At 38.0% G+C, this 26843-nt stretch overlaps 2 protein-coding genes across 2 annotated transcripts in view; one reads left to right on the top strand and one right to left on the bottom strand.

The window, feature by feature from the left end:
- LOC114644521 (cell adhesion molecule DSCAM-like) overlaps positions 1–26843 on the top strand; it is a 647203-nt gene that overhangs the window by 193015 nt on the left and 427345 nt on the right. The gene's annotated exons all lie outside the window — the stretch shown is intronic.
- On the bottom strand, positions 8965–23785 carry LOC127526601 (E3 ubiquitin-protein ligase TRIM39-like). Its single transcript, XM_051922478.1, has 7 exons — positions 23707–23785; positions 20398–20424; positions 12924–12959; positions 11057–11083; positions 9750–9776; positions 9628–9654; positions 8965–9458 (listed from the first exon to the last, which is right to left on the bottom strand). The coding sequence occupies exons 1-7, from the start codon at positions 23783–23785 to the stop codon at positions 8971–8973; spliced, it is 711 nt and encodes a 236-aa protein (XP_051778438.1). The 3' UTR covers positions 8965–8970.

The following is a 26843-nucleotide window of genomic DNA, read 5'->3' as shown; positions in this document are numbered from 1 at the left end:
AAGCCCCTAACGTTGCGGTCAGCAAGTCGGCTAACATCCGCCATGTGCCGTCTTTCAATTGTTTAATTAATTTTTTGCTCTTCGCTGTTTGCGGCTGTTCCTCCATTTCCCCCCACTTCGTTCTTTTATCTCGCGAATATGTTATTGCAATCCTTAACGGGAGCGTTTCAATAAACTGATTGAAAATAGTTTTGCATTTACCTTTTTAGTAAAAGGCGAGCTTTTAAGCCTGAGAAATCACCCCGTAAATGCACACGTTTAATTGGACATGTGTTAATATGTATGGTTACACAGTATTAAAAGACAGTGAACAACGTCAGTTACCTTTGTTCCCGCGTTTGATAAAAGGTGAGCTTTTAAGCCTGAGAAATCACCCCGTAAATGCACACGTTTAATTGCACATGTGTTAATATGTATGCTTACACAGTATTAAAAGACAGTCAAAAATTAACGTCATTTACCTTCGTTCCCGCGTGCGACTCGTGCTGTAAATCTCTTCCTTGTTTTTAGTTCACGTGATTACGTAGGAGGCGTGACTCCGCCTCCTCCATTACAGTGTATGGACAAAAAATATGTTCCAGTTATGACCATTACGCGTAGAATTTCGAAATGAAACCTGCCTAACTTTTGTAAGTAAGCTGTAAGGAATGAGCCTGCCAAATTTCAGCCTTCCACCTACACGGGAAGTTGGAGAATTAGTGATGAGTGAGTCAGTGAGTCAGTCAGTCAGTCAGTGAGGGCTTTGCCTTTTATTATTATAGATTCCAGTTAGTTTATTGAACAGTTTAGTTTATTGAACGTAACATAGGGTTACATACAAGAGTGGAGGAAGATGCACACAGGTAGACTTGATCTGAAGGAGTTGCTCTGAAGGAGACTGAAGGAGATCTGAAGGAGATTGAAGACTGCAAAGTGGTGGCAGGGGAAAGTGTAGTTAAGCAGCATAGGGTGGTGGTCTGTAGGATGACGCTGGAGATCAAGAAGAGGAAGAGAATGAGGGCAGAGCCAAGGATCAAATGGTGGAAGTTGAAAAAGGAAGACTGCAAGGTTCAGTTTAGGGAGGAGGTGAGACAGGCACTGGGTGGCAGTGAAGAGTTACCAGACAGCTGGGAAACTACAGCAGATGTAGTAAGGGTGACAGCAAGAAGAGTGCTTGGCGTGGCATCTGGAAAGAGGAAGGAGGAAAAGGAAACCTGGTGGTGGAATGAGGAAATACAGGAGAGTATACAGAGGAAGAGGATGGTAAAGTCAGAGAGATGCAGAAAGTAGACAAGAGTACAAGGAGATAAGGCGCAAGGTGAAAAGAGAGGTGGCGAAGGCTAAAGAAAAAGCATATGATGAGTTGTATGAGAGGTTAGACACTAAGAAGGGAGAAAAGGACCTGTACCAATAAAAGATAAAGATGGAAACATACTCACAAGTGAGGAGAGTGTGCTGAGCAGATGGAAACAGTTCTTTGAGAGGCTGATGAATGAAGAGAACGAGAGAGAGGAGAGGTTGGATGATGTGGAGATAGTGAATCAGGAAGTGCAACGGATTAGCAAGGAGGAAGTAAAGACAGCTATGAAAAGGATGAAAAATGGAAAGGCCATTGGTCCAGATGACATACCTATGGAAGCATGGAGGTGTTTAAGAGAGATGGCAGTGGAGTTTTTAACCAGATTGTTTAATGGAATCTTGGAAAGTGAGTGGATGCCTGAGGTGTGGAGAAGAAGTGTACTGGTGCCGATATTTAAGAATAAGGGGGATGTGTAGGACTGCGGTAACTACAGGGGAATAAAATTGATGCGCCAAAGCATGAAGTTATGGGAAAGAGTAGTGGAAGTTAGGTTAAGAAGTGAGGTTATGATTAGGGAGCAGCAGTATGGTTTCATGCCAAAAAAGAGCACCACAGATGCAATGTTTGCTCTGAGGAGGTTGATGGAGAAGTTCAGAGAAGGCCAGAAGGAGTTGCATTGCGTCTTTGTGGACCTGGAGAAAGCATATGACAGGGTGCCTCAAGAGGAGCTGTGGTATTGTATGAGGAAATTGGGAGTGGCAGAGAAGTACGTAAAAGTTGTACAGGATATATACGAAGGAAGTGCGACAGTGGTGAGGTCTGTGGTGGGAGTGACGGATGCATTCAAGTTGGAGGTGAGATTACATCAGGGATTGGCACTGAACCCTTTCTTATTTGCAATGGTGATGGACAGGTTGACAGATGAGATTAGACAGGAGTCCCCGTGGACTATGATGTTTGCTGATGACATTGTGATCTGTAGCGATAGTAGGGAGCATGTTGAGGAGACCCTGGAGAGGTGGAGATGCTCTAGAGAGGAGAGGAATGAAGGCCAGTAGGAACAAGACAGAATACATGTGTGTAAATGAGAGGGAGGTCAGTGGAATGGTGAGAATGCAGGAAGTAGCGTTGGCTAAGGTGGATGAGTTTAAATACTTGGGATCAACAGTACAGAGTAATGGGGATTGAGGAAGAGAGGTGAAAAAGAGAGTGCAGGCAGGGTGGAATGGGTGGAGAAGAGTGTCAGGAGTGATTTGTGACAGACGGGTATCAGCAAGAGTGAAAGGGAAGGACTGCAGGACGGTAGTGAGACCAGCTATCTTATATGGGTTGGAGATGGTGGCACTGACCAGAAAGCAGAAAAAAGAGCTGGAGGTAGCAGAATTAAAGATGCTAAGATTTGCATTGGGTGTGATGAGGATGGACAGGATTAGAAATGAGTACATTAGAGGGTCAGCTCAAGTTGGACGGTTGGGAGACAAAGTCAGAGAGGCGAGATTGCATTGGTTTGGACATGTGCAGAGGAGAGATGCTGGGTGTATTGGGAGAAGAATGCTAAGGATAGAGCTGCCAGGGAAGAGGAAAAGAGGAAGGTCTATGCAAAGTTTTATGGATGTGGTGAGAGAGGACATGCAGGTGATGGGTGTAACAGAACAAGATGCAGAGGACAGAAAGATATGGAAGAAGATGATCTGCTGTGGCAACCCCTAACGGGAGCAGCCAAAAGAAGAAGAAGAAGTTTATTGAACAGTTTTGTGCAACAGAAACACCTGAATAAATAGTGAAACACTAGTCAGTCAATGGCTCAAAGTAAATTTTTTAGCTTTTTTGAACCACATCATAATGCAAATTAGTCTAGCACTTTGAGTGATTCTGTGAATACTTCTGTCCTTAAAATGATAAGGAGATAACAAATAAGGTATTATTGATTTTCTGACTATTTTTTCAGCCAGATGCTTAAGAATACCAGTTTATTTATACTCGTTCAAGGGATGATAGCAACATGATGATAACAACATATCCATATTCCATGTCTTCTTTGTGGGAAGCCTGAGAGAGGTATAAGGAATTGAGATATTCCACTCTGTGTCATATCCACTTTAGCTGCTCGGACACATGGGTAGCAGTTGCACTGTGCTGTTTTAGGTCAGCTGTTCCTCCACAGACATCACCAGGGACAGGGCTGACCCACTGGCATTCTATCTCCTACTCAGGACCATACCTCAACTGTATCTTTTATGGGCTGGCTAGGATTAGCAGACATCACTATAGTAATATACTGAGAAATGTAATTTTTTTAATTATTAATGTTTGAATGCACATTAATGGCAATGATGATATTGACATGCAATCTCAAAGACTGCACAGTTCTTCTCTTAGTGTGCCAAAATTAAACTCATTCACTCCACTTGTGTAACTGGTTTGATTTTAACTGTTCTCATATTATTCTCTGCACTTTGAAGCAATAGTGCATATATAAATGAACCACACGCCGTGGTGCTGCGTTAGGGGCTTCGCCTCTAGCGCTGACGTCCGAGGTTCAATTCCCCGAGAGGGGGTGCAGTGAGTGTGTACGCCTGATGAGCCCAGAATTATGGCGAAACACGTGTCTCGTACTCTTTGCATTATTTGACAGTAAAACTATTTCAACCATATAATAATGTGTATAAAAATACAGAGTGAATCGCATCACTTATTTACAAATTCAATATTTTATGTTCCAATACAGGACAAGTCCATATTATAAGGGACAGGTGACAACTGTAATGGTGTGTGGATGAAGATCATTATCATGAAATAACATAGGAAACAATCAAGCACCTGTGACCTATTACTACAATTAATAGACATGGATTCATTTGGCACTTCTTCATTAAAAATATTTGACGCAATCAGTTTTACAGGATTAAATGAACGTATTTAGAGGTTGCGTTAAAAATATTCACAGAAATTTTTAGCACATTAACCACATAAAAAGCAATATGAACAAATTAAATGTTAAAGTGTGGTCTTATAATTTCAGGTAACTGACAAAACACATTTAATGTGATGTCACATTTTTCACATTTAAAGACTCACAGATTAATTTATAAGGATGACTCTGAAAAATACCTTGCTCTTTTTCACTGTATTTTGCATTTAGGAAAAGACAGGATTACACTCCTGCTAGTTGAATTGTTTGGGGTTTCTATTCCACTGCTTCTTTATCATTTTCCATTCATCTCCACCATACTGTTGGGTTGCCAATCACAGTCTAAAAATGTATAAACAGTCATTCATATGTGCATTTAGTGTTCTCTGCTCTCTGGACTGGACCTTGAACTCCTTGTCTCTGGCTTTTGCCTACTGCTGTTAGGGCAATCCTTAGAACCACATGATGTTGAATTTGAAAAGAAAACTAATGAATGGAATCCAAGAAATATTTAACATTTGAACAAATAAGACTGCATGATCAATTGTTATTTGTTTGAAAGGAGTGAGGTAAGCTGGTACTCCATTTAAGATAAGGTGTTGCCTTACTGTTTCTGCGCAGATTAGTAAAAGCTCTTCCACTACCACAAAGGGATTAAACAGGATTTGGGAAGCAAAAGACTGGAAGTTGTTCACAGAAGACAAAAGTAAGTCTGACCTCAGTAATCAGGTCAGTAGTGAATAAGGTACAAATAAAAATAAAATCAGATTGCCACAATCTAACAATCAGTGAAATCAGACATAAAGGTAAAACGTGGGAGAAAGGATGGGCCTTTTCAGCAGGGTTAGCATATATTATATATTACTTAAATGTGTATGCTTACCAAAATTCTTTCTGAGATTTTCCATTTCTGCAATAGAAAAAAAGACAGATGAGCAATACTTATATTTTAAAACCCCACTGGTAAATTAATCACATTTTTAAATAGATTATGCTAAAAATTGAGTGGCATTTGACTAAACAATAGGGCATGGAGATAAACCAACCTCCCTGAGGTCATTAAGGGGTCTGAGAAGTTTAGGCTTCAGTTGGACTTAAAAATGAAATGAAGGAAGTTTGCGATAAGCAGCTGCTGCATTAAGGAAAGGAGTAACCAAAAAATTAGAACCTTCTTTGCATTTACAGTCATATGAAAAAGTTTGTGAACCCCTCTTAATTCTTTGGATTTTTGTTTGTCATTGGCTGAGCTTTCAAAGTAGCATCTTCCTTTTAATATATGACATGCCTTATGGAAATAGTAGTATTTCAGCAGTGACATTAAGTTTATTGGATTAACAGAAAATATGCAATATGTATCATAACAAAATTAGACAGGTGCATAAATTTGGGCACCCCAACAGAGATATTACATCAATACTTAGTTGAGCCTCCTTTTGCAAATATAACAGCCTCTAGACGTCTCCTATAGCCTTTGATGAGTGTCTGGATTCTGGATGGAGGTATTTTTGACCATTCTTCCATACAAAATCTCTCCAGTTCAGTTAAATGTGATGGATGCCAGCTTCAAATCATCCCATAGATTTTCGATGATATTCAAGTCAGGTGACTGTGACGGCCATTGCAGAACATTGTACTTCTCCCTCTGCATGAATGCCTTTGTTTTGGCTCATTGTTTTGTTGGAATATCCAACCCCTGCGTAACTTCAACTTTGTGACTGATGCTTGAACATTATCCTGAAGAATTTGTTGATATTGGGTTGAATTCATCTGACCCTCGACTTTAACAAGGGCCCCAGTCCCTGAACTAATCACACAGCCCCACAGCATGATGGAACTTCCACCAAATTTGACAGTAGGTAGCAGGTGTTTTTCTTGGAATGCTGCTTCTTCTGCCATGTAAATCGCATTTTGTTATGAACAAATAACTCAATTTTTCTCCCATCAGTACAAAGCACTTTGTTCCAAAATGAATCTGGCTTGTCTAAATGAGCATTTGCGTACAACAAGCGACTCTGTTTGTGGCATGAGTGCAGAAAGGGCTTCTTTCTCATCACCCTGCCATACAGATGTTCTTTGTGCAAATTGCACTGAATTGTAGAACGATGTACAGATACACCATCTGCAGCAAGATGTTCTTACAGGTCTTTGGAGGTGATCTGTGGGTTGTCTGTAACCATTCTCGCAATCCTGCACATATGCCGCTCCTGTATTTTTCTTGGCCTGCCAGACCTGCTGGGTTTAACAGCAACTGTGCCTGTGGCCTTCCATTTCCTGATTACATTCCTTACAGTTGAAACTGACAGTTTAAACCTCTGAGATAGCTTTTTGTAGCCTTCCCCTAAACCATGAGACTCAACAATCTTTGTTTTCAGATCTTTTGAGAGTTGCTTTGAGGATCCCATGCTGTCACTCTTCAGAGGAGAGTCAAAGGGAAGCACAACTTGCAATTGACCACCTTAAATACCTTTATATCTCATGATTGGACACACCTGTCTATGAAGTTCAAGGTTTAACAAGCTAATCCCACCAATTTGGTGTTACAAGTAATCAGTATTGAGCAGTGACATGCATTCAAATCAGCAAAATTACAAGGGGACCCAAATTTTTGCACAGCCAGTTTTTCACATGTGACTTAATTTCATGCAACTAAATACTGCTTCACTAAAAATCTTTGTTTGGAAAACACCGCAGTACTCGGATGTTCCTAGGAAATGAAAGACATACCACTGTTATCTTTTTTGTTGAAAGTAGAGTCAATTATTATGCAGGCTGAGAGGGGTTCCCAAACTTTTTCATATGACTGTATAATGTGTTGCTTTTGCTTCTGTGTTGGTTACCAAAACAAATATGATTAGGGCAAGAGTTTGTATTTGGCAGCAGTTTGTTTTAATTAAACCTCTAGGTTTGTTTATAGCTCCTTACCTTTCCACTATCATCAGTTGCAGTAGAAACAGTTAACATGTAGGACAGTAAACTTCTTGATGATTGCTGGAGTCCAGGATTTAGGGTTCAGTGACTGATATATACCTAATTTGAACAAAGTTGTGACAGATACCTACTAGATAAGTTCACTGCTGGGGGCAGCATGGTGTAGAGAGGGCTTGTAATGTTGCACTAAGTAGGCCAGACACAAGGTCAGCTGTGGATGGGCCAAGTCTTAATTATGAAGGTACAGATGGCTTACTAAGCACGTGGAATTAACAAAGATTGAAGAATCAAATGTGAGCCATAGATAGATATAATCAGAAGGAAGTGGCATCACATCTTTTAGATTAAGCCCCGTTAAACAGAGTAGTGTAGGTAGACTGCAGCAAGTGAAGAAGTTTAAAGGAATGATTACAAAGAAGGGCAATAAAACACTCAAGAATGGAAATGAAATGTGTGTGGTTTAAGTGGACCACTGAAATGTTTCATACTGTCTTGTATCTTTAACTGAAAGAATATACTTTGCCTATTCACTGTTTCTTACTGATTATAAATACGTGAAGAAAATCAGTCCACAGACAGAGAAACAACCAGCCCCCCGTTTTAGAAAGCAGCGTATCTTTGTGTACATAAAAAATGAAGAGGACCTGAGGGATTAGTACAGTGGTGCTTCTTCATTTAAAAATGTGTATTTTCACAAGTATGAGTCACATTGTGGTCAATAAAAGACTGAATATGCCTTCTGGAAGTGTTTTTTGAAAGTGTGCAAGACTAAAATCCATGCAGCCAAAATAAGAAGAAAATACACTAAATAAAATTTACCATATACTGAATACATGTAGAATATTGGGCTAAAACATCCAATGCTGTACTTCTCTGAGAAGGGTTGGGTATAATTACCCATCATGCTTGGAATCAGCCCAAGGTCTTTGCATGCACATGATAAAACAAAAATAAACAGGACCCCAATCAAAATTTGGAAGATTACCATTTCATTTTCACAACTGGACTGTTTAATGAGAATTTTTCGGTAATTTGCAAAACAATACAAATAAACAGGATTAATCTGCAGGATTCACTTGAAAACATTCAGTAGAATGTTTTACAATAATTTACTGACCTTTCTTTATCCCTAAATCCATGAAAACATTGTTATTTTTTCACATTCACACTTCCTTTGCTAAAACTCCCAGAGACCACATCTGTCTGACCTCTTCTTAAGTTGCACGACTCAGTGTATGGATTTTCATATTCACTTTTGTGCTTACTCTTACTGCATTATATAATCATTTCTCATATCAACAAATATTAACTGGATGGGCTATCTCTTTGGGAAAAGCAAGAGAAACTGCAGCTCCATATCAAAGAGAATTCAATTCATCCATCCATTATCCAACCCGCTTTATCCTAACTACAGGGTCATGGGGGTCTGCTGGGGCCAATTCCAGCCAACACAGGGCGCAAGGAAGGAAACAAACCCCGGGCAGGGTGCCAGCCCACCACAGGACACACACACATACACCCACCCACACAGCACACACTAGGGACAATTTAGGATCACCAATGTACCTAACCTGCATGTCTTTGGACTGTGGGAGGAAACCCATGCAGACACGGGGAGAACATGCAAACTCCACGCAGGGAGGACTTGGGAAGTGAACCTGGGTCTCCTAACTGCGAGGAAGCAACGCTACCGCTGTGCCACCGTGCCGCCAGAAGTCAATTCATTCTTTCTTTAATTACTTATCCTGACACTACAGTTATTACATAAAACAGCATATCCTACAGTAATGTATTACAAAAGTTAGGAGCTTCAGAACAAAAATCACAAAGATAATATAAAAGTGTGTTACCTTTAATTTTGTTTAATTTTGATGATTAATGGTCCCTTGTCACGTGACCCTGGACTGAAGACAGGATACAAGCACTCAGTGTATTCAATATCAAATTTGTGGATGAGTTGTTTTTTCTCCACATCATAAAAACGTAAACACTTTCGTTTCCAATGTATTCCCACTTTTTTTGGTTTTTGCTGAAGTTCCTCAACTGTGCTTGAGACGGCCTCTAACTTTTTCCCTCTGTAGAGGCGGATGATCCAGAATCCTTCCCCAGGGCACTCAGGAATAAGCTTGTTGTTTTTGATGCTGTCAGATGCCAGTCCAATTGCCCAGCTGCCCTTTTCCCCAACCTCCACCTCCCAGTAGTGATCCTGCTGGGCTTCATTGCCAGTAACACAGCACCATCTGTCTGGACCCTTAAGATCTCCTATAAATTTCACTTGTCCTGCATTAGTATCCACAGAAATGTCACTATGAGCTGTGTCAGAGGACAGGACCATATCAGCTGTAGAAAAAGTAAAACAGAATGCTGAAAGTGAGGCACACCACTTTGTGTTTTGTAATAACTCAAAAAGGATATGAAAAGCAAGACAATAAAATAAAAGATCATGCTTATGTGTTTCAGCTACCACATTAAATTAGAACTAAAGTATTAGTTCAAATGTACTGTTTACCTCCTTGGTCTTGAATACGCTTCCATTCTGGAGAAAAGGAAGACAATTAGAATGTTAGGATTCATTCAATCATACTTCATGTTAGTTATCTAAATGGTAAATTATAAATTGCTGATTCCTACCTGCATCAGGCACAATTCCAATCTTATCTGTAAAACAAAAAAAGAATTAAATAACTTCATTCAAAAGTTTGTTGAAACTGTAAAGTTACAGTCAAGCACAATAATTAATAAGTATACATGGATGGCTACAATGCACTTCACTTCCTTTCATAAACAGTTGTGGGAATCTGAAAGAAACCACTGAGACATGTATTTGAAGCAGACGCCTTGACACCTTTTAAGAAGATATCTGGGTGAAATACTAGGACATCTTAGCTATTAGCTAAAAAATTAGCCTGATTGACTGAACTGCCTCTTCTCATTTGTCAGATTTTTACTTTCTTAAGTCTTAGTAGAGGGCGGAGTGGAGTTTGCATGTTCTCCCTGTGTCTGTGTGGGTTTCCTCCGGGTGCTCCAGTTTCCTCCCACACTCCAAAGACATGCAGGTTAGGTGGATTGGCGATTCTAAATTGTCCCTAGTGTGTGCTTGGTGTGTGTGTGTGTGTGTGTGTGTGCGTGCGTGTGTGTGTGTGTGTGTGTGTGTGTGTGCATGCTCTGCGGTGGGCTGGCACCCTGCCTGGGGTTTGTTTCCTGCCTTGTACCCTGTGTTGGCTGGGATTGGCTCCAGCAGACCCCCGTGACCCTGTAGTTAGGATATAGCGATAATGGATGGATGGAAGTCTTAGTACATTCAAAGTAAGATCAAAACTTGTACCTACAGGTTCGGTAGGAATGTGGACAATAACCAGAATGACTTTTCAAAAAATCTCTTAACATAATTTTCATTGATCTCTCAAAATTGACTGCAAGTTAAAACAAAACTAAAAATATTAAAAAATATAAAAACACCAATGTGAAATATATAATTTCCTTATGTAAAGTCAACAAAATTATTTTTATTGAAAAAATACTGTACTGATGATTACATCAAAGACAAAAAAAAACAACCTTCAAAGGAAAAACTACCTTGCTCACAGTAACCTAAAACCTAATACAAAATCATTGAAGCTAATATATAAAATATCCAGGAATATTATTTCCTGTAAAAAGGAAATGAAAGGGGGCAGTCAAGCTTGCATAAGGGTCCAGGAATTCCCATAGTGGTTCCATAGCCAAAAAACACAGCAAAGGAACACAATAACAGTCTTGTGAAAAAGTTCTCATGCATGTTATGTAAGGTACCAACATGACCTTCATTTCATTCTTTACAACACATTCAAACCAGCCTGGCAGACTTGTCTGACTCTGATTCTCTTGCTGTACTCTGAGAGAGCTTTCTTCACATGTTCAAGTCAAGCTCCAATGCATGATAAAGTTAACATGCTTACCAAATTCACTACTGAGTTCATCATTTTCTGAAAGAGAACATTAAAAAATCTCTGGTTACACATTAAACACCAAAATAATTAAGACAGATAGAAGTTATGATTTTTTTTAATTTTGGAGTATTCTGAAAGTTAATTAAATAAAATGAAAACTAACTAAATAAATAAATACACACATACATAGAAAAGGAAGTCTTTCCTCAAACAATTGTTACTGAAGTGTATATTTTTCAGATATTTTCATTAGGTTTTAATGACATTGCTTTTTATTACTCCAGCCTATTCACTTTGCTCTCTTTAAACTCAACCTTTTTATCAAACAGAATAAATTTCAAGGAAGTTTCAGTCTTTCTAAAGGATCTCATACAGCTGCACTTTGCTGCAAGCACAGGCCATGAGATGGGTTTTATGTGTGTCTCCCTACCTCTTGTATATCGTGTAACATTATCAATAATTCTATGCTGTTTTTGAACTTGTGTGATGCGTTGTGTTGAGCTATCCATGAGACTGACTACATCACATTCCCTCAGACAAAGCCTGGAAACAATGAGGAATGACTTAAGCACATTTATGTTAGGTGGAATGCCCAGTGGGGGCTGGGTGGTCTTTTGATCTTAGAAACCCTTTAGATTTTATTTTATTCTACAGTTTAACTTTTTTGTTTTTTGTATCTTCCTGGCAATCTAATCTTATCATCAGACTCATTTTAGAGACTTACAATATGATATTGAATATAAGGATTCTACCTTTCTACTAATTATATTTGTAACAAAATGAGAGTGGAAGGGCAGAGGTGTTGCAATACATTGTGATTTGGAACCATGTCAGTTTTCACCGAACTGCAGCCGTACATAACTGGTTCACTGATCATCCCTGGTTTTCCAATTTCTTCTTTCCAGCATATTCCCCATTTCTCAACCCCATAGAAGAATTCTCAGAATGACGGTGGAAGGTTTATAACTGGAATCCTTATGATGCAAGGAATGTTTTCTGGGTCAAGAAGAAAGCCTGGAGAGATATCATTTTACAGTCCATCCAAGCCTGGAGGAGACAGAACCAATCATATTTCCCTCACTGCTTTAAATAAGAAAACATCTTCTGTGACACGGATGAGGCTTTGTGGCCTGACCCAACCGGGAGACATGATGCTAATGAATAGTGTTTGTAATGTACAGTGTTTGGCAGACATTAGTCATTAGCCGCATGTACAGTTTCTTACAGTTTTTTTGTCTTCTAGTTTAACTTTTTTTGTTTACTGTAACTTTTTAATTGTAGTTTTATAAAATGTATAGAACTTTTTTTATGAGTTTAGATACTGTTGAATTTGGAGCAGTGCATTTGAGAAAAATTAAAATTTGAAACTTGGTCTTGCACATGGTGTACACTTTAATTATTGTATTTTGAGTACAATCAATGGAAACCTCGATAAGTTTGAAATATGGTTCCTGGTTATATTAAGTTTTTAGAGTAGTGTTCTGAATCGACCCTTGTTGTGTCTTGTGGCCACTCTGTGTGGTCATTTTTGCTTGCTGGTGTGTCATCTGAGTGAAATGTTTGCTTTAAGTGACAGAGTGAATGATTTTGAGTTGACTGTTTGCTTTTGGACTGGATGTCTAGGAGTTGCACAGATGAGTGAGATGTTATGATATTGTGTTAAAACTTTGAGGGAATGAGGGGACTTTCAGTGAAATATGTTTAAGCAATTGGGAAATTAGATAAATTGCTGACAGAATGTTATCTAAAAGCCGGTCTCTGTTGAGCTTAGCTGTTTTACATTTGAAGTTAAAAACTGTGTGGTTTAGGTTTAGAAGGTCATTCTTTGTTCCTCAAAGCTATGTGATTTTATCACGGTTCACATTTTTATACTCACCTTCATTTAGTTTTTGATTATCAACACGTAGCTTTTCTAAAAGAAAGCAGAATACTTTTGTCATATTTTTAATTGCAGATGACACACAAATAATAATAATGCTAACAACAATAATTTATTTATAAAATATAATTCTTTCACTTTTATAGATTAAACAGGTATACAGATAGAAATAGATAAAAAGCAACCGTAATCAGTTAAACCACATAAGCTAAATAAATAACACAAACAAATCAGAGCAGCAAAACAACAAAGTCCTATTAAAGTAAACTAAAAGGAAAATCCAAAGAAAAGTTATATAATGTACACTAAAGTGAAAATCTATCCTTTTAACATTCCTATAAGCCCTTTCCCAACTTGAGACCAACAAACATTAAATGTCAAAAGCTTGTGTTGTACCAACAGAAGACTACTGCTGTACTTTTTTATTTTTTTAGTATATCCTTATTGTATAAGCCAGAAATAAAATGGAATTACTTTCAAAAGTGTGCTAAACCTTTAAACTCTTTATAAACAAGAACTTAAAAAATGGTTCCTAGTCACAAATGGACAGATTACATGTGATGCAATCCTTTTCTCATATTTTTATTAAAGTTCTTTTTAAGGTGCAGTTTTGTGCCAAGCCAGACATAGAAACACTGCCAATGGAAAATTCCAACTCATGCAATATTTCAATGGTTAAAAAAAAAAAACAAACAAAAACATTACATGATCAATATGGCACTCAGAACACTACAGTTTCTTCTTCAATTCAGGCTTAACCTGGAATTCTTGGAGGCCAGTCTTAGACAACAGTTTTCCCTTTTCCTGCCTCTTTGTGTCAATCAGAATATTCATATTTTTTTTCAGCCGTTCACTATTAAAAGGTTTTTCATCCTCCTTCTTATTTCTTCTTCTGTATTGCTTATAAATGTAAGTGTCATGCTGCTTACATGCTGAGAAAGATCTAGTAAAGTTTTCCACTTTGTTTAACTTCATGTTAGTATATATCACTCCCTGCAGAGGTTTTGCAGGCTCCCATACAAAAAATTATATACTTTCCTACTCACTCTAAAGGCCATATTCTTGATCTTATTTATTGCTCTGGTGTTACTCCTTATAATTGTACAGCATCTGACCTGTCGATATCTGATCACAAACTGGTGTTGACTTAATATTATCTAAATCAAATCTTTTCCATTTTATCTCATTTCATAATATTAAGAATATTGATTTAATTGCCTTCTCCAATGGAGTCTTCAGCCAGCCCAGTAGCGACAATTTATTTACCACAGATGAACTAGTTTGACCACTATAACGTTGGACCATGCAGCCTTTTAGATAATCTTGCTCCACTGAAAACCTGGACTGTCTCGTTCATTCACTCTGCCCCCTGGTTCACCCTGGAGCTTCGCCAATTTAAAGCTAAGGGACGACGTTTGGAACACCTTATAAAAAGATGGGCTTTGCTGTCCAAAAGAATATGTATGATGACCACATGCGCGTATGTAAGGATGCTTTATCTGCAGCAAAAACTACACATTATGCAACACTAATTGGGTCTGCTAAAGGGTTTACTTTCAACTGTAAACAACATCCTACGGCCACCTGACAGTCTTCCACCTCAGTTTACTGCACTGATCAATGTAATCTTTTATGACCTTTTTTAATATGAAGATTGAAAATATCCACCAGCAGTTGACTAGTTTAGGAAATTCTGTACATGGAGCATTTTATGATCCCCTTTCCTTCTTTTCTTACTACTTTTAAACTCCCATCTGTGGAGGAAATATTTGGTATCATTAATAAATCTAAGCACTCTACCTGTCAGCTGGATCCAGTTCCTACTCATTTGGTTAAATTCTATTGTCTTCTCATTCCTCTCTAATAATTAGCATTATAGATTCTTTTTATCTCTAATATTGTTACTTTATCTTTTAAAATGGCTGTAATAACTTCAATTGTCAAGAAATCTGGTGCGCATCCCTACAACCTAAATAATTATCATCCAATCTCAAATGTACCTTTCTTTCAAAAGCATTTGAAAAAACTGTTGCTGAGCAGGTTCACTCTTACCTTACTGACAAACATTTGTTTGAATAATTTCAGTCTGGCATTTGACCATTTCATATTATAGAGACAGCCCTGGTTAAAATCACCAATGACCTGCTGATGGCTGTTAACCATACTTGTGCTCCTTGATCTGAGCTCTACGTTTGATGCAATCTCGAATGATATCCACCTTGAGTGATTAAAATCGACTGGTATTATTGGCACTCCACGTGCCTGGTATAAATCTTATCTCTCAAATCGTACACAGTTTGTACAATTAAAAAAATTCAGATCACAAGTATGCCCAGTTGTTAGTAGTGTTCCCCAGTGCTCTGTCTTGGGCCCCTTTCTATTTATGATTTATCTTATGCCTCTTGGACATATCTTTAGAAAATTTGATATTCATTTTCACTGTTATGATGATGACACCCAGCTCTGTCTGTCTACTAAGCCTGATTCCACTCTTCCACCTTCTTCCATTTCTGACTGTCTGCAGGAAGTTAAATCATGGCTGTCTGCTAATTTTCTTAATTTAAATAGTGATAAAACACAGGTTCTTCTGGTAGGAACTAAATCTGTTTTGGACAAATGTGATACTATTTCATTGACTATTGAAATTCTGTAATCTCTTCTTCATCCCAGGTTAAGAGCTTAGGTGTTATTCTTGATATTCTTGATAGCACCTTAAAATTTGAGGCCCATATTAATAAATGTTACTCAGTCTACATACTGTATTTCCATCTATGTAATATCAAATATTTATGCCCATCTCTTTCAGCTACCAGCACTGCTATTCTTGTTCATACTCTGGTTACATCTGGTTTTGACTATTGTAAATCTATCCTTTCTGGTCTTCCTCACAAACTCCTTTACAAACTTCAGTTGGTTCAGAATGCTGTAGCTCGTATTATTACCAGAACCCCTTCCATAGAACAAATGACCTCCTGCCCTTCTTCAGCTTCACTGGCTCCCTGTTAAATATCGCATTGATTTTAAGATTCTGCTTATTACTTACAAGGTCCTCCATAATCTGGCACCTCCTTATCTTTCTGATCCTCTTCATATCTCCATTCCTTCCTGTATCCTTAGATCTTCTTCCTCTATCAATCTTATTATACCTCCTGCTCGCTTGACTACCATAGGGTTTAGAGCTTTCAGTCGTGCAGCTCTGCACCTCTGGAACTCTCTCCCACAAGATATTTGTAATACTAACTCTCTTCCTACCTTTAAATCGCATCATAAAACACATCTTTTTAAGATGGCTTATTCTGTCTGATAATTTAAGGTGATAAATTTAATTCCAATTTTATTATTGTATTTATTTTGGTTTAATTGTACTGTAATATTCTATTAATTTTCTATTGTTACTATTGTTATTAATGTGTTCTGTAAAGTGTTCTTGTGTGCCTTAAAAGGATCCTACAAATAAAATAAATTATTATTATTATTACTATTATTACACCATAAAGACATATGATAATTTTAGTGTGTCCTGATCTTCCTCTGAATCTCTGATCCCCATTTGATGCATTTAATTCTTCTTATAGATGGTACTCAGAAGAATCTTTCTTAATTGCACAAAACTACTTCAAATGGCTCCTTCTGATCCAGAGTAGCTGCTGCTCTATTTTGAGTTTCTTTTAGCCTGCCGAGCTAATTTCTTTAAAATCAAGAATCTGCTCTGTAAAACAAAGTCAGTGTATCTTTTTTCAGCCATATGTAACTGTGATTTAATTCTTTCAGGCAGTACGCAAAGTTTAAATCTACAGATGAGAATGAAGATGTAGAATGACCAGCCAACAGCATACAGTGGAACCTCAGGTCACGACCGTAATCCGTTCCAAAACTCTGGTCGCCACCCGATTTGGTCGTGACCTGAAGTAATTTCCCCCATAGGATTGTATGTAAATACAATTAATCCGTTCCAGACCGTACGAACTGTATGTAAATATATTTTTTTAAAGATTTTTAAGCACAAATATAGTTAATTATACCATAGAATGCACAGTGTAATAGTAAACTAAATGTAAAAACATTGAATAACACTGAGAAAACCTTGAATGGCAGAGAAAACTAACACTGCAAGAGTTCGCACTATAGCGCTATGAACTGCTCGCTAAAAACACTTTTTTTAATGAGTTTTAAGCACAGGGAAAAAAAATGAACATTTGAAAAATCCTTAATTTAATAAACAACCAAGAAAAGTAACATTGCAACAATTCACTCTACGAACCGATCGCTGTAAACAGAAGTGAAGTGGACGTTAAAATCCAATAGAAAAAAGTCTTCATTAAATACAATGAGGTTAAAACAATGCTCGAATCAGTCTCTTTAAAAACAAGCCCATTGCAGTCTTTAACTACCTTATGCGGCCAGCCCTCTCTCTCTCTCTCTCTCTCTCGCTCTCTCTCGCACGCGCATGTGTGTGTGTGTGTGTTTCTCTCGCAGTCGCATGTGTGTCTGGCTCTCTCGGTCGCATGTGTGCCTGTCTCTCTCTCGTGTGTGCCTGTGTCTCTCTCTTGCTCGCTGCACAGGGAATGCACAGGGAGAGACTGAACATGTGCACAAATCATCGTGTGTGGTCATGAATAGATGCAAAAGTTTGGCAAACTTTTTGGTTGTGTTTTGTATGTGTTCAGTGATGTTCATGAACTGAGGTTCCACTGTACATGGAGGACATCTGGTCAGCTATTAACTATCCTCTTGATCCTTGTTATTCTACTTCAGTGTTTAAACTCATAAACCTTAAGTAGAGTGGATTCAAGGCAAGAGAGGCTTGATTTCAGATCTGAAGGTAATGTCATTCCAACAGCTCCACACTTTGCTGTGAAACAATTCACCAACGGGCATAGCTGGAGAAGTTACAAAGGACAGCACAATCCCTAACATTCAAGCCCCTCAATACTCTCCAAGACTCCTTTGTATCCTAACAATACTAATTAGATATGGGTGAGCTCTTAGTGGAATTCTGTGCTCACAGTCTTTGCATCTCCTTGATACCAAAACGTTGAAAAAAAAAAAAAACTTCACATTGAGATACTGTGAATAAGCATGATAGCTCCAGAAACCTAATAATCTAGATAACATCCAAAAGTGCACCCTGGGGTTTGAGGTCATAAATCTTTCTTTCAGTATTTGAAGTGGCATATTCCATGACCATTTAAATATCCATAAAAGTTCAAAGTGCTATCAGTCTGTTTCACAGCCTGGATGAAATCCAAATTAACAGTGTTGAATCCAAAACTTGACTATTAGCCAAATTCTTCTTGTTCAACACATTTTCAAAGTTTTCCATTTGAGGCTGAGATGTGTGGTCCCACTTTCACCCCATATTTTCAAAAAGAGATTCTACCACCCCAGGCATTGCAGTGTACTCTCCTTGCCTTCCAGCTAACACTAAAGTAATTTTAAGAACAAAACCCCAAAAATATCTGGACCTTCAGCAATTCTTGCTCCATTTCTTCCTTGCCACTGTGGAAATTCTCAATCAATGTAATGACCTCTGCCAAAGAAACTGATTTTCACCAAATGCCTATATCATGGTCTCTTCTAAGAAAGGCATCTCACTCCCTGCTCTGCTCTCCAATAAATGCAAGTTATCGCAAATATACTAATAACCCAATTGTGCTTTACTCGCTTAGAATATGGAACCAAATTAGAAAGCATTTTAAGATGGAAAATCTTTTATCGGTGGCACCTCTGCAAGAGAACCACCTCTTTCAACCCTCGCAAACATATCCAGTTTTTAATACCTGGAAAAATTTTGGGATTAAAATGCTCAGAGATCTTTATATAGACAATATATTTGCATCGGCGGCACGGTGGCGCAGTGGGTAGCGCTGCTGCCTCGCAGTTGGGAGACCTGGGGACCCGGGTTCGCTTCCTGGGTCCTCCCTGCGTGGAGTTTGCATGTTCTCCCCGTGTCTGCGTGGGTTTCCTCCGGGCGCTCCGGTTTCCTCCCACAGTCCAAAGACATGCAGGTTAGGTGGATTGGCGATTCAAAATTGGCCCTAGTGTGTGCTTGGTGTGTGGCTGTGTTTGTGTGTGTCCTGTGGTGGGTTGGCACCCTGCCCAGGATTGGTTCCTGCCTTGTGCCCTGTGTTGGCTGGGATTGGCTCCAGCAGACCCCCGTGACCCTGTGTTCGGATTCAGCGGGTTGGAAAATGGATGGATGGATATATTTGCATCTTTTGAACAATTACGTTCCAAATTCAACCTCCCAGCTACAGATTTCTTTCACTATCTTCAAATTAGAAATTTTGTTAAACAGAAATTGCCTGATTTCCCCCACCTTGCACCCTCCACAATGCTGGAAAAAATACTGCTCAATTTTGAGGAATTAAACACCATTTCCGCATTATATAAAATCCTATTAGAGTCCCTACCTTTCAAAGATCCAAGAGGACATTGGGAAGAAGATCTCTAAATCAATATATCAGAAAAGGAGTGGAAGGTAGCAAAGCAGAGAATTCACTCGAGCTCCATATGCGCAAAGCATAGAATGATTCAACTAAAAATTATGCATCGAGCTCATCTGTCTCGCTTAAAACTGTCCAAAATGTTTCCAGGGCAAGATCCAACCTGTGAACGCTGCAACCAAGCTCCTGCCTCACTGGGTCACATGTTCTGGGTCTGCACCAAATTAACATCATTTTGGACAAAAATTTTTAAGTGCCTTTCAGACAGCCTTGGTATCACAATTCCTCCTAACCCACTAACAGCTGTGTTCGGTGTTCTTCCAGATGGACTTGAATTGGAGAAGGACAAGCAAACGGTGATTGCATTCACTACACTTTTGGCACGCAGACTTATTCTGTTAAATTGGAAGAATCCTAACTCTCCTCTGATAAGTCAGTGGGAAACCGATGTTTTATATTATTTGAAATTGGAAAAAATCAAATTCTCAGTTAGAGGATCTGTACAAAATTTTTTCAAAATCTGGCAGGATTTGATCAATATTATTTTAGAATAAGAGAAATAACTATTACCGCATTTAATTCCCTTCTCCATCTCTTAATTACATATATATTTATTTCTCCCTTTCCTTTGCTTATTGTTGTCTTATTAAAAAGCCCTAAGCAATTCTCCTTTAGCTAAGCTCTCCTTCTCTGGGGTGGGGTCTGATTTGTCTTTAATTTGTTTGGTTATAAATTGATCTATTTGTATGGAATGATTACAATAAAAATTAATAAAAAAAAAAAGAAAAAAAAAAAGAAAGGCATCTCTGCTAGGTTTGAGAAGTTCTTGAAGTGTTCCTTATATCTCCAGACGATATCCTAAGGTGATGTCAGTCTTTCATGTTTCTTACTAAACAGCCAATGTTACATTCTGTCTGCCCTTCCTCAGGTCGCAAAAGGTTTACCAAAACTCGCCACATCCATAAAATTTTGTCCTAACCTCAAGATGTAGCTATTTTGAAAAAAAACAAACTTTGCATGCTTACCATTCTCCTTCTGCTCCTTTTGTAAATCTAGAAATTAGAAACAAAGATATTTATTTTAAAAATGAAAAAGTATGTGTTACAGTTCTAAATGCTTTGTATCAGTTTAAAATAGGTTTTTAATTAGTCCACAGTTCTTTAAAGAATAAAAACTGCTTTGCTCATTGTTATGGTGTATAAAATCTGTACATTTTGGTTTAATTTTCCATTATATTTTGGTCAAAATAAAACAGATTAACTAAATTTTAAGACAAATCAAAGCAGGTTTTCTCACACCTCACTTTTAAAACAGCTGTTTCCAACATTGAAAGGAAGACATTTCTGGTGGTTCAATTACTTTATAACCTGGGAAAGGATGCTGTGCTGACACCTCAGGCTATTGATTACTTTATGGATGGACATCTGGGAGAACATTTGGGGTTTATGGCCTGGAAAGGGAAATTGAGGTAATATCAAAGAACTTTATTATCTGGGAAAGAGTTTGAGCAAAATTCATCAATCACATTGACAGCCAGCCAATCAGGTGCATGTGTTGTCAAACCAAGGTATGACATTTCATAATAAATATGCCTTGGTTTGGAAGAGGAGCAGAAGGAGAAGAAGAAAAGAGAATTAGGAGAAGAAGAGGAACAGATGAAGACGACATTGGTCGTCAGAAAGGCATCATGAATATCCATTGCTAAATCAAATGCCTCCCTGGGACATTCATCCTTGTCATTTCAACTTTTTCGTAAGCTTTTCCTAAAGACTATATATATTCAGACTTTCCTATCAGTACCTATTTTCTATTATTCTTTGTTCCAGTGGTATTATTATCATTCTTGTAATAAATACCATGCTGCTTTTAAATTTCTATGCTTTGTCTTAATGTCTAGAGTGATTGAATTAATAAGTTAGATTTCTGTGAGCACCTGGTGACAGCCAGATTTTTGCCATTATATCTGTGCTGCGAGGTTTATAAGGCTGAGAGTGAGGGCGCCGCTCAAAAGAAGGGACAGTACGATAAAAAGAATTTATTCTTGGCTGATAAATGGCCTATAGTCAAGAGTGCTGAGTCTTTGTATGTTTAAATGTATTCTTGTAGACCAAAAGTAATATTTAGGTCTGAGATATCACTAAAACATCATATGTTGTTTGTGCCGATAATAAGTAAGTCTCTTGAAGTGCTGAGTGACAGGCTGATGTGTGATTTAAAGTGTTAAGGGTTAATCAGCGTGTGTGTGTGTCATTCATGGGGCACTGTGTGGTTAGGGTCTGTGTGTGTGTGTTTATCTATGTGTGTGTATGTTCATTTTAAAGTGCAACAGTAGACTAACCCGATAACGAACCTGACGAGAACATTTACCCTTGAGAAAACAGGTAAAGGGTAAGTAGAGGGAAATATTACGAAAATACAGCATAGACAACGGAAGTAGTGTCATTCGTAATGGACATAAGCCAATCTGAGTACACTTGAACTTCTACAACTTGGCAATGTAATTCAATGTTAACAACAGCAGCTATACATTTACTGCCAGTGGTGCCATGATAAATTCATTTGTATCTATAGAATGTCACAGGATTTCTGAATCATCCAGTATGTTTCCTGTAAGCATGCAATTTCCGCTCACAGCTGCCCAAAGTACTTTATGATAATAATGACAAAACAGAGCTACAACAGTAGATAGTACAAAACAATACATTTGTATGTCTTAAAGGATCAAATTTGTAAACGTCTTAACACAAGCTACTACCTAATATTTATATTTTTTCCAATTGTTTCATCTGAACATTTATTAGTAGTGAAAATAAACCATTTCATTCTAAAGAAGGCCTACCTCTTTTACTGGGGAAAACCACTACATTTAGGCACCTTGATTCTTTATAAAAGGCTCAATATAAGTATGATGGTGGAATCAAGTCATATTGTTATACGCTTACTACCTTTTATATTTATATTTTGTATCTTGTAATACAGTAATACATTATTATTGTCATAAGCTGCATGCTGTCATGCAAAGTTGCTTTTAACGTTCTTTGAGCTTTTGCTTTCCTGTCTCCTTTTCTAGTAGCTGAAAAATAACATTTTATCATTGGTGAGGATATTTTGGCTCTTTCTTTGCTTGCTAACCATATTTGCTAGGTATTATTACACTAACCACTACAGACTTTAGCTGACTGATTGATTCGGTTTAACTGTATGGAGATATTACAGTATTTCAAATGTCCATGTAAGGAAAATAGAGATTCATTTTGTTTTTGATATGAGAACTACACTGTAGTTTATCTAAGCTTTTCTACAGCTAACAATACATATTTTTCTTTTTACAGAGGCCACTGGTTATATTCTTAAATCAGGAAAAATGAATTTTTTTGTTAGACATGCAAAACATTGCTGAGAAAAATCTTTTGTTGATCATTCAATGAAAATTAGTTTTCTCTTGTAATTTAGATTCAACATCTGTTGATAATCCTCCTAAACACATTACAGCTATCAAATGCATTGTTATCAGGATAATGGTGTTTTTGGGTGTGTGTGGGGAGGTGGGTGCTGCTGAGTGCTTGCACCCATTTGGCTTTTTTTTTTTTTCTTCATTTCATCTTGTTCCACTTACATTTTTGTAAGATGTTCCTGGGTTATTTAACTATTCTTTTCATATTCATAGTTTGTGAAAGATTTTGTGAGGTTGTGCCCAGTGGTCATGGCATAGAGTTGACTCTAATTTATTTTAGGCATGATAACATTCCATAATCCACATGATCAATTTCAGGATCATGGGGGACCACAAACCATCCCTGCAAAAAATAACCTTAAAACAGAGTGCCAGTCTACCACTGGGTCTCTTCATGTGCACATCCATACATACATCCCTGCAGAACCAATTTGAATCACAAAAACAATCTACATTCATGCCTTTGAAAGGTTGGAGGGAAACTGGGGTATGTGGACTAAAACCACGAACAGGCAGGTGCAGAGAGAATGTGGAACATCCATGCAAAAGCTGTCAACATCTAAGACACCACAGAGCCATTGCTAAATTGATGGCTGAACCAAGAGCTGGTAATATACTTTAAAGAATTTTGTTAAGTGAGAGCCTTTGCCCAATTGAATTTCTTAAGTTTGCACACTTGAATTTCCTAGTTTAACACATTCATATTATACACCAACATTGTGTCCTCTTGGGCTATTTCAAAACACAAGGGGACAACAAAAAAAGAGTTGGGGGTTAGTGAGGACATACCATTTAATGTCCTGATGAAAACGAAAAAGAAAGGTTAATTGAAGCAACCTGCATAATGAGACTTTCTCCTATGGTCATGAAGAGGGTATACTTTTGATGTGGGCTCCATCCTGCTCTAAAGTAGGTCCTTGAGTGAATGCTGACTTCCAGTTAAAGACCTGGGGCCTCATGTATAACGCCGTGCGTAGAACTCACGCTATAACATGGTGTAAGCACAAAAGAGGGAATGTGCGTACGCACAGAAAAATCCAAATGCAGGAATCTGTACGTACGCAAACTTCCACGTTCTTCCGCTACATAAATCCCGATCAGTGTGAAAAGTAACGCACGTGCACGTGCTTTCTGTCCTGCCCCAACTCCTCCCAGAATTACGCCTCTTTGAATATACAAATCAATATAAATAGCCTTCTGTGAAAAGACAATGGGAAAATGTGCTGCTGCTTTGCAGTAAGGAGACTGTGGAAAATTGTGGGTTCGCTTCCTGGTTCCTCCCTGTGTGGATAATAATAATAATAATAATTCATTACATTTATAGGATAGCGCTTTGAGTACTGAAAAAAACGCATATAAATGTAATGAATTATTATTATTATTATTATTATTAAAAGCATGGGGGAAAATAGAAGAATTTCAGCGAATACCAAGTGGAGGCAAAGGAAAAACATACTATTTATTGGTTTAAACAGTGGTATAATCAACAAAATGAAGTTGATCAAGTGACAGAGTGTCAGAGAAACTCGAAAGCTCAAGTTCACAAAGACGCACAGTGCCCGAAATAAAAAAGAAATCACATATCAAAGTCGCCATGAAAAGGCAAGTCGTAGCCCACCGTCTGAGTGTCATATGAAAGATTATTAGGGTACAGACAAAAGAAATAGGCACACAGTGGGAAAAAGCACGAAATGTCAACTTTAATCTCGAAATTTCCAATTTAATCACATAGTTTATTTTGCCATTAAAGTAGAACATCATAAACTTCAGCTTAAAATCATTTAATTTACTAGTTTCTCAAATCCCATTGTAACTAAAGTAGCACGTTAAATGCTTTCTTCTGTATTCGATCTTCTATGTGCTCTATGTGTGTGAATCACTACCTGCTTCTTAAACTGGCTTTCTTTTTCTCCGACAGGACACATAATCTATTACATTCGTGATATTACAGCTCTCTGGATAATTAAAATACTGAGATGTATACGTGGTATCTTTTTCATGATGATAGGAGTTAAAGCATGTTATTAAACATGGGAACACGGTGGCACAGTGCTTGTTCATGTCTCACGCAAGAGGCTTGCTGTGCCATGCGTGACCTTTGATGAAATAATTTATTACAGAAGTACTGTCTCTTTCAAACGTACTAACCTCCAATTCCTGTCCTTACTTTTCTTTCTCCAAATACCCAATCGCCACACAATCAGCTCTGTAATAGACGTTAAGCCATCTGTAAGCTTAGAACGCAGATTCTTCAAAACTTTTAAGGAACATTGAAATATCTTCATAGTACATGTTTAATTATTCTATCCGTCTATCCTTCCGGTGTCGTGTCAGCACCAGCAAGAATACAATGCAATGCAGGAACAATCCCTCAACTAGCTAGCGCTGCGGCACCGTGTCCTCACATGTTTAATTAATAACAATACAGATTATTTAAGTGAAGATAAAGTTTTATCTGTATAATATAATCAACATTTCATCTTAAAAATTATATCGTCATCATATGTAAATACGCGCTTTATAAAGTGGCGCAGGTTGTGCAATATTATAACTGTAGTGCAAGTTTACAGTGAGGTAATTGTACTTATAAGTACAAACAGTTCTACAAGGAGCACTTGATGGACTGATTGAGTGCGTTTATAGTTCTTGGGATGAAACTTTTTCTAAACCGTGAAGTCCGTACAGGAAAGTCTCTGAAGAGTTTTGCCGTGGCTCAGGCAGCGTTTGCTTCATGCTGTATACCGATAATTCTCTTTCCAATGAGCTGCTGCTGTGATTCCCCACTCAGATACAGTGACATAAATATTCTGAGTGGTGCAGTGAGAGTAATATGGAAAAAGATGATCTGCTGTGGCAACCCTTAACGGGAGCAGCTGAAAGAAGAAGAAGATGCAGGGAGAGTAACAACGCTAAAGCAGTTATGGTATTTGGAATACTATGGCTATTCCCTGGACCATTATATTGCTGCAGGTTAATTACAATCAGATGCATTACACTAATAAACAATATGCAGTTAGATGTGGATCTAAGAAAGAAAGGGTGACCACACAGGAACAGTGGCACTGCTTTGATGCTGGGTGCCGCTAGTCTGCAAAACCGAGCAGAGAAATTGTGTACGCCAGGGTATGAGGTACCGTGGAAATGTGCTTGGCTTTACAACAAGTATAGGTTTTATACATCGCGATTTGAGCATGGAAACATTCGTACGCAACATTTCTGTGCGTACGCATCGTTTATACATGAGGCCCCAGGTAATGTATCCTGGAGTCCTGGAGAGGTGGGGCTTGTGGTGATCACACCAAAAGTGATGCTACTCTTTGTCTGGTGGCTTCTGTTCTATTCTAAGAGGAAATAGAAACTGCATTAGTTCTGGTGCATCACTTTTTTTCTTTCCCCACAAAACAACCCAAGCCTTTATTAGTGAGACACTCACCATGCTATATGTCTGACAACTGTTAAATATGTTCTCATGTCATCCATAAATTCATTTTTTTATCTTGTGCTATGCAAAAATTGTTTCATGGATCTTCTTACATGACATGACATGTTACTAGTATGAACTATTGTAGCCTTTTTATTGATCATTCACAATTTGCTCATCTTTAGTGATTGTTGAGGTTGTCATGGTTTGAATAATCACAAAAAAACAAAATAAGAGTTGTAGTAACTGCCCCATATAATATCTGGAACAGAGTAGTTAAAAATGACTGATACTAGTCTTAACTTGCAAATCACAAAAAGACAAATGAGTAGTGGCAAAACATGGCTTTTCCTATTAAGATGGCAGGAAGTGGAAGTGAGATTATCAGGAAGGGACAGATGTGAGGTCATCAGGAAGGAACGAAAGTGATGCCATCTAGTGGTGCTGGAAGTGAAAAAATAAACTTTATTCATCTGCTCGTTTTCTGTTGAGAGTGCTTATTTCCAACCCCTTATCTCCTGTATTTTCACTCCCCATTGGTCCCTTTGGCTGCCCCCTAAGCACATGTGTGTGACAAGGTATATTCCTTTCTTGAA

Source organism: Erpetoichthys calabaricus, chromosome 2 (genome assembly GCF_900747795.2).
Source record: "Erpetoichthys calabaricus chromosome 2, fErpCal1.3, whole genome shotgun sequence".
Classification (NCBI taxonomy): Eukaryota; Metazoa; Chordata; class Cladistia; order Polypteriformes; family Polypteridae; genus Erpetoichthys; species Erpetoichthys calabaricus.
The sequence above is the reverse complement of the archived record's forward strand: the minus strand, read 5'-3'. Positions and strand labels throughout refer to the sequence as shown.